This window comes from Trichogramma pretiosum, unplaced genomic scaffold, assembly GCF_000599845.2.
Source record: "Trichogramma pretiosum strain Unisexual culture from Peru unplaced genomic scaffold, Tpre_2.0 scaffold13, whole genome shotgun sequence".
In the NCBI taxonomy this organism is placed as follows: Eukaryota; Metazoa; Arthropoda; class Insecta; order Hymenoptera; family Trichogrammatidae; genus Trichogramma; species Trichogramma pretiosum.
The window spans coordinates 1,887,828-1,896,959 of NW_019641606.1; the positions used below are offsets into that span (position 1 = coordinate 1,887,828).

At 33.9% G+C, this 9,132-nt stretch overlaps 1 protein-coding gene across 1 annotated transcript; it reads right to left on the reverse strand.

Annotated features, from left to right (window-relative positions):
• Window positions 1–529: 529 nt before the first annotated feature.
• On the reverse strand, window positions 530–2,869 carry LOC106651992. Its single transcript, XM_014370708.1, has 9 exons — window positions 2,822–2,869; window positions 2,126–2,302; window positions 1,890–2,068; window positions 1,458–1,832; window positions 1,243–1,368; window positions 1,073–1,163; window positions 855–994; window positions 656–788; window positions 530–586 (listed from the first exon to the last, which is right to left on the reverse strand). Exons 1-9 carry the CDS (start codon window positions 2,867–2,869, stop codon window positions 530–532), a joined length of 1,326 nt encoding a protein of 441 aa, XP_014226194.1.
• Between the last annotated feature and the right edge of the window lie 6,263 nt (window positions 2,870–9,132).

Genomic DNA, 9,132 nt, shown 5'->3' on the forward strand with positions numbered 1-9,132 from the left:
ATCTCGTTTGAAATGAAAACGTAACTTGAAGCTTCTTTTATTGACTTTTGAAAAGCGATAATGGAATTATTTCGAATAAACTTATGTACAAAGTTATAGTACGTGAATTTTCTATTCGTCGAGATGGCTGATGCGTTTGTACCCGCGTAAAAAATATATTTTCGTAGCCAAAATAGATTTTTTTATGATTTGAATAAAAAACTGATCATACACTTTTCTTAAAGTTTTTTTCTCCGAATAGGAAATTAAGCTGAAGTTACACAATTTTCAGTAGAATTTACTAATAAACCATATCAAGTGAGAAATGTTTGCTGATTTTACTAACAATTACAGTGAATACACAGTAAACTTTCAGTGAACTTCTCAACGGGAACATAGTTGAATAAAAAAAAAACTTACATAAATTATATGAAACTTGTGTGCATGACATGACCCATAACGCGTCTGTCACCAGGCGGTCAAACTTAAACGGTAAATTTGCCTGTTACGTATGTAATAAAGGATACATAGGTGAGGAAATTTAATAGATTTAGAGAGCACACAGTGATACCAGCGTCGTAACGTATGACAGAGCCGTTTTGATTATCTAAAAAAAAATACGAAATTTAGCGGAGAAGCTATTAGAAATGAAGGTTTTGTGTTTATCAGGACTCACTTTGCCCGCTGTATTAAAATTAAGAGGCGTTGTGGGTCCGATCGTCATACAACAAGGTTCAGCTGCTTTGATCATCATCAAAATCAATAGTCTTCTGGTTCTTACTGGATACTCGTACCATTTGCTGGAGTAGCTGGAGAACAACATTTTAAATCTTTTGTGTTAAAGTAATCATGATTTTTACGAATAATAAGAATACCATTTGAAATATATATCATGGCTGGCATCAAGCATCAGTTGGCTAGGGTAACACATTACTAGTACTATGACCAATAACACTGTAAAAGCTACGGTCATCTTAGCAGCACTACTTACGTCATAAGAAAGTTCAACGACTGCCTGTAGCATGAAAAAAATTAAACGTAATACTGGATTTAATTTTAATGCTAAAATATGTTCAACTATGATTTAACTTGCCATAGATCCGGATAAACTTAATAAAATCACCAAGGATGCCACGACAATAATGAACTTGGGACTACAGGCGTCGTTCAACGTTTGAGAAAAACTTTAAAATGAAATTTTACTCGTTACACTATTGTTTTAAGATAAAACTTCAAACTAATTTTCAATACGACATATTTTACTCCAAGCATTTTTGATGACGTTTAATCAATCCGATAACAGTTTGATGAATGTAAATGTTTGCTTTTTGTTTCAAACTCGGGCTCTGATCATAAATGTTTACTTCATTAAGTTTTTCGAAAACTCGTCTGCAACAAAGAAGAATGAAAGGCAGCAGGAAAAAAATTATCATTTGTAGTTTAAAATCTTCAAATGATTTGTTTTTAATATACTCAACCCTATCCATATGATTTTGCCCATGATGTAAGTGATGCAAGACGTGTAGGCCAAATCTAGGGCACAGGTAATCAGCAGAACCAACATAATCATGTGTATAACAAAACATAAAATGAAGTTGAAATATTTGTCCTGATCGATGAACACCTCGACGTGAACGCAGAGGGATCTCTTGAGGGTCTTGTTTTCCGGCAAGTAACGATTGAGAATGTACGGCAAAGCCACCGGAGCAAATGCGTAACCCATGAAGCACGGTAGCAAGACGCCAAAGTGTATGAATATCAGGCGAGATCCTCGTTCGCACACCACCCTCATGATATCCTTCTCCTCTGGATCATTGATACCGAGCCAGTCGATTGTTATGATCTCGCACATCCTGTAAAGCTAAGTTTGCGTTAGTTATAGGAGCGATGCATAAAAAAAAATTTTCAGCCTATTAGGATCATTCGGATTCTTCAATGATTGAATTCGGATTCTTACTTCTTTTTCCATACCTATTGCTTGCAAATAAATAATATAAGTGGTCGACAAAACGATCAATTGAAAAGCAAGCTCTGCCAGCATTGGTGGATATATTTCATTTACAAATAATTCTTTGTAAGCTTTGGTGCACTGCAAATTATTTAAATTTTACTCGTGGTAAAGTTGAGGTTCTTTTTTAACAATTACCGTCACTGTTATTGAAAAAATAAAGGTCGAGTGCATCATGGCTCTTCCCGATTTTTGAATAATTTTTGGCTGCACCGGACACAAAAAAACGAACTTGAGAAATTTCTTTAGCCAGTAAAAATGATTTTCCTCGAAGTCTAGCTGCCTGGAGAGCTCTGAGAGCTCAGCTTGTGTCGTCTGTATTTCCATGAAGACAAAAACGAGGTACAAAAGATATTTTAATTTAAAGTCAAAATTACCCCGTGGCTAAAATAGTCTCTTTTCTTATTAATATCTATTCAATGCTATTCCGTACCTATATGCAACGAAAATTTTGAATTGATTTTTTTGACAGCTGAACAAATTAAAATTTAAGCTTATACGTTTAATGATTTATTAGTTACACTTGATTTATTTTTCGTCGAACCAATTTCTTCAAGAAGTTAAAAAACTCGACTCATGAGATCATAAAAAAATTTTTTATTTGAATTCCACTAAAAAAGTGAAATTTATTATGATCATCATTTGGAGATCGAAGAACTTTTCGGTACCATGAAGTGAGGTGAGGTGAAAAAAAAGTGAAATTTACGACACAAAAAAGCGTATCAGAAATGTTTACTTGAACCTTGCAAATAAAATTACAATTAAAAATGCATTTACCTTTACAATTCAATTCAAAAGGTGCCTAAATAATAAATTTAAGACCTACAAGCTTACGAAATCCCACGTGTTCTCTATTGGTATACTTTTGGTTGCCTCCGTCATTTTTGAAAAAACTTCGAAAATGTCAGCCAACTCGAAGGTTATCGATGATTACGATTTTGCATCTTTAAAAACCAAAAGATTTTTGAATCTTCATTTTCGTTGGAATATTATATTATTAAAATCGGTTTTTGTATGGCCTTGGATGAATAAAAAATTATGCTATTCTGGGAGGTCTTTCATAATAGTAACCTTCTTAGTTTTCTTTATAGGTTCGGTGAGTACAGCTTTTTACATTTTATAAATTAATTCAAACAAATGTTTAATTCAAGTTATGGAGATTAATTGAGGAAATTTGTGGCCAATTTGAGACAAAATGGGAAGTAATAGTTCCATGTGCTTTTCAACTTTTAACATCTGTGGGAGCTTTGACTTTATATATAATGACATCAACTATTGATGAAAGGGTCAGGACGTTTGAAAATCAATTTTCACCTATGTTTTATTCGCACAAAAAGTAAAATTTACTCGTTCTTTTTAATTAATAGTTACGAAATTCGTTTAACATCTCGGTATCAATATTTACAATGGAATTAGATAAAGTTGAGCAAACATTTTTACAAAGAAAATTGAATCAATTTTACCGAGAAAGTAATTTTGCATGGAGTAAGTTTTAAAATTGAATGTTAAAATTGTAAAAGTAGATAAATTAAACGTTTCCTTTTACAGTGTTATTCGTAGTAATGGCTACTTCTCTCGAGCACAATATGATTTGGGGTCTAATTAAGTGGGAAAAGAGACCATTATGGTTTGAATTCAAGTTTTTTATCGACTTTGAAGATTATTATTTCAGTTTAATGTTTTTTCGCATGCTTTACTTACTTATGTACGGTTTATTATCGGGGGCATTTATTTTTCACTACAGATTTTTGGTAGTTTCTTTAATCATTCAATATCAAATTATGAAGTGAGATTTTAAAAATCAAAAATTTTCATATATAAATTATAACGTGACCTAAAATTGTCAGATTGAAGATGAAAACTACTGATCGAGAGTACAAGTTCAAATTATATGAAAATGATGAAAATGCGAATCATTGGTTATTTCAACGAGTCAGAAAATTAATTCACAATCATCAAGAATGTATAAAATTATTTGATTCTCATAAGAATTTTATTAATCGAGCATTACTTTTTTCTATTTCTGTGCTTGTTATAAATGGATGTATGAGTGGATCTTGGGTAAGTTGATTAATTATGTTTCGAATGAGTTTTCAAAAACTATACAATGCATTCTTCTAGATGGTCGTGGCAATGAAATCAAATCCAAAGTGCGCAAAAATATTACTAGTTTCGGTGCTTGGTTCGATAGTAATCCTTTTTATAGCTATTTATCCAAGTCAAGAACTGTTCGACGATTGTCGCCTTGATGACTTTTGGTAAAAGTAAATAAATATAATTAAGGTGATTGAATAAATGGTTCATAAATTATATCTTTTTGGAAACAGCTATCACACTTACAGCTGGTATTTATACCCTCCCAAAATCAGATTATTTATACTGATGATATTAACAAGGACGTCTAACCCTACAATTTTCTCAGCTGGTTTTTCCAATTTTCCTTTAAATGTGAGGATTGGTGGAGTTGTAAGTAAAATATGACCAAAAAATACATTTTTAAATTAGTATAACAGTTTCTTTCAATAGGTAGTAAGCAAAGTCTTATCGTATATAATGGCTCTGTTGTCATTGTACAATTGAAAAACTATTATTAAATTATTACGAAGACACGACTCGCGTAAAGTATGAAACTCACGTTCCTCTTTTACCGACTAAAATGTTTTAATTAATAAAGAGCGTGCCTCAAGTTTATGCATTGTTTAGGGGATACAATGAATAAATATTTGTAATAATATAACTTTTAATATGCAATACTAATTATTAAGTAGTGTAATAATAAAAATAAGAATTTTTTTCAATAAACGCTTATTTGCGTTTGTAAATAACCAAATATTGATTATTTTGCTTTTTGTTTTGCAAAGATCTACCGTTTCAGCTTAACGAATTATTTGATCATTAAGCATTAGAAATAAAATGTAGATTCAGAATAACAATTTTTAGCCACATCTATTAATATTAAGCGTAGAATGTAAAGCTGTTTACATAATTCATTGCATGAGCTTATTCTAAAAATTACTATGTTAAATAAAAGAATGACAATATTGTTCAAATATTCAACTGGTAAAAATAAATAAAAACATTCACATGATTGCTATTGTTGCTGTTGTGTTGGAGATAAAGTAAGTCTCACAGACTATACTATAAATCGCAGTTGCGCTCAATTGTTACATTTTTAAAATATAAAAGCTGATTTCTCTTGTATAAATTCTCAAATTAATATTAGCCCACAGCCTGTTACAATTTTTATATAAATATTAAGCGCATTTTAAATGACTTGGAAATGACAACTTAAACGATTATAAAATTTTTGAAGCAGTTTTTAACCACTTTAAATGCGATAATAGTACTTAAAGTCTCAACCACTAGATGGCGAGTACTTATATATCTGTAAATCTGCAAGTGACAAAGTAAAAATAATTATATAAATTTAAATCAATTTCTTCAAATGTTATGATCTTGAATGGAAACTAAGCCAATCATTTCTTTCTTCCTCCCGTTCTTCGAGTCTTCTCCTCAGCTCCAACTCGTTCAGCCCACGCGCGCACGCCGTATTACGAGTAAAAAAAACACACACACACACGAGAAAAAAAAATCTAGTCCGTAACGATAATGCTCATCCCTTTGTCCTCTGATCTTATTATTGCCTATATACAGAGCTACAGGCAACTTACAAAGATACGTATACGCGTTCTCGGCACAATGGCGTAACGTCTCTTCCGTCGTGTATGTCTGGCAGCATCTGCTCCGGCAGACGCTAGTATACGGCTCGCGCGCGTCGATGATCGTGTTGTGCCCGCAGGGGGAAACGATCGAGCACGGATCCAACGTACGCGCGGTGTATTCGTGTCACCTAAAAAGGTTCTTCCGGATACGAATATTATAATACGCGCGAGGAAATAAATTTAGGGAACTTATGCAGATGAGGATGCACGAGCGAGGCGAGCTTTTGTTGGACACTTTTTTTTCATTGTCGCTCGACTTAGGTGAGCGAGGTAAGGTGAATCGCGGTACGTGTCGTTGTGTATCATTATGTTTGGCGCACAGTACAGGTGAAGAGATCGTTGCGTAATGATCGAGGAAGTGCACGACGAATCGAGAAAGTGCGACTATTATGTACGGGGCCGGCTGATCATAACGATCTGTCGAATTGGTGTCATCCCGGATAAAAGGGTTATTTTTCAGTTGGGTTCAGTATGTGCAGCAAGTGAATGAGAATACTTATGCGAAAATAGTGCATGAGAAAAATTTTTTTACTGATTCTTCGAAATAATAGTTGTCGAAACTATTTTCTAAATAGAAATTTTTGACAAAAAAAAATTAATTTTCTTAAATTAATGGTTTTTAGTTTGCTATAACAATTGTAATTTTCATCAAATTTTCCATTTTTCTAATGTGTGTTAATAAATACGCTCTCATCAATTTAAGTTTTCCTCGATAAAATGGTCAATTTTTGACTTTCAGATTTTGGTGAAAATGCTCAACACTAATAATTGTTTAATTAGCGAAAATAACAATTTGACATGTTTTAAAATACATTACCATTAATTTGATTGTTTTTGGCGAGTTTTCTGTTATAATCTCAATTCTAAGTTTTGTTATATTTCAATTGACCTGAGACGAATAATTTGACTGTTTTAAGAAATATTGAACAATTTTCAAACTACTTAAAATGCGATAATACTACTTCAAGTTTCCTCTACTAGATGGCGGGTACCTCTTTATCTGTTAACTCGCAAGTGACAAAGTCATAATATTTGCATACGTCAAAGAGCAAAATAATTGTATAAATCAACTATTAATATAATTAATACTATTGTAACATACTATTGAAGAAATCGCATTCATAATGGAATATATTTCGATTGATTCTTTGAACAGCTAATAGCTGTAAAAACTATTTTCTAAATAGAAATTTTTGATATTCGGGCGTTAGACGATGAAAAAAGAAATACAACGACACGCACGCGGGGCACTTGCGTGATCTCTCGGCATTCTAAGTGCACCAAGTCCGACGCAATAAATTTGATCGTCTCGGAGCCGCCGCCGCCGCTTATATGCGATATTGCACTGCTCCATTTGGACCGGCTATATAGGCGTCACGAGAGCTGCGCATCTCTGGTGTACTATACGCCGTGGCACGACACACAGCGCATTCCCTATTAATTATTCTAAAGGGTTAAAGCTGCACTTCGTACTTGTCACGTTTGGGAACGCCGACTTTTCGACGTGTCTTTACTGCGCCATCTCGGCTGCGGATTTTTTTTCTCGACGCACGAGAGCGAGTCCAGCCACAAAGAGGCAAAGGTCTTGTTTGAATCTAGTAAACTTGTCAACGATCTTCCATTTACGTAAAATGAAAATGATGATGCTTGCTCGGTTTTGAGCGCAGTAGGCGCTATGCGCGTAAATACAAACACAAATCTATAGTACCAAATTATATTTTTATACTTAATTTTTTTTTGTCTCATAAAAGTAATCTCTAATATGAAAATAATTTTTATCTTATTATTACTTCCAAATGAATAAATAACACGATTGTTTCCGTTATCTTCTAATATTTTTTGTAATTATATATGAGAAAGGAGTACACAGCCAAAATTAAAAAAATGTTTTCAGTTATGACTTGAAGATGCTGGTCCAAAAACGCTAAAGGATTATCTAGGCCATCTGCGCGCTAAGTTATCATAGTATAGCCGCAGAGACCATTGTTGTTTCAAAAAATATAAAGTATAAACGGCTGGCAACGGTTATCAAAATCCATCCAGGCACGAATTCACCCTCGCCCTTTTTCTTTTTTTCACTTTCTTCACCCGCAGCATAATCCGCAGCTAAGCACAATGAAAAAGAAGAAGAAAAAAGAAGAAATCTAAACGCAAGTCGGAAGAAGGAAGGAGGCGCGTGCCCGAGATCTCCCTCTCACCTTTTCTTGCTCATTGTACCACACGTTACTCATATATAATAATATCATATATATATTTTATATATATTCAGGCTGCAAGTAGGTATAAGAAAAAAGAGGGGGACGTATATACACATCGATTCAGCTGTTTTAAGATGTAGCTGTTGCGCGCACCCCCCGCATCAGCGCGGGCCTCGTGGCTGACTGCAGCAGCGGCATTACCGCAGAGCCCGATGCATATCGCAGCTTATAAAGTCCACGCCAGAAAAAAAGAGAAACCTTTTGAATCAACGCAGTCAACGCTCCATAGCCGTAATGTTCGGAGAGAGAGAGAGAGAGAGAGAGAGAGAGAGAGAGAGAGAAAGAAAGACGAGTATATAGAATTTCTGACCGAGGCGCAATGAGCGACAAAGCCTGTATACGCGCAAATGGATTATGCGCGCCGCGCCGCGCTGTCTGCTGCCGGTCGACGAGAGATTTTCGTGAAAAATTTAATCTCGAATTCGTCACGTATATCTGCTGTAATTTGGCGCACATCTTACGCTCGAAATCGTCAAAGGCCGATGCGCTTCCTAACGAGATATAGCTCGAAAATCTAGAATAAATATTAGCGATACAATTTTTTATTCTCATTTTTTTTTTTTTTTTTTTTAACAAAAAATTAAGGTTTTACGTGGGTTGATGAATGTATTCTCATCAATTTGAGTTATGCTTAAGGAAAAATGTCGACTTTTAACTTCAAAATCTTTGGTAGAAATGATTAATAATAATTATGGCCTAATTACTGAGAAATTACCATTTGAAATGTTTCAAAATACATTACCATTAATTTGCTTGTTTATAGCGATTTTTCTATAATAATCGAATTTCTAAGCTCTTTTTCATTTTGAAATGATGTGAAAATAATTATTTAATCGATTAAAAAAATTTTGACTGATATTCAAACTACTTGAAATGCGATTATACTACTTCAAGTCTCTGCCACTAGATGGCGAGTATCTCTATATGTATACCTGCAAGTGATAAAGTCATAATATTTGTATAAGTCAAAGAGCGGTTTAAGTACGACTATAGAAGTTGAAATAATGTTCCGTATTTTCATAGTACATGTTCAGTTCTAACGGCTCAGGAAACTTTTTCATTGTGGCAAAAAACTAGACATAAACTGTTGAGCGCGCGTCCCTGACAGGGATGCCACTTTCTATTTTTTATGGAAAGCTAGTTACCGAGGTATCATCGCGAATCA

Bases quoted from the DNA above. Each gene is read 5' to 3' on its own strand.
- LOC106651992 (XM_014370708.1), bottom strand. From the start codon at position 2,869: ATGACGGAGGCAACCAAAAGTATACCAATAGAGAACACGTGGGATTTC. The intron at 2,303-2,821 runs GTAAGCTTGTAG...ATGGAAATACAG, and splicing joins TAGAGAACACGTGGGATTTC to ACGACACAAGCTGAGCTCTC. The intron at 995-1,072 runs GCAAGTTAAATC...TTCATGCTACAG, and splicing joins TAAGTTTATCCGGATCTATG to GCAGTCGTTGAACTTTCTTA.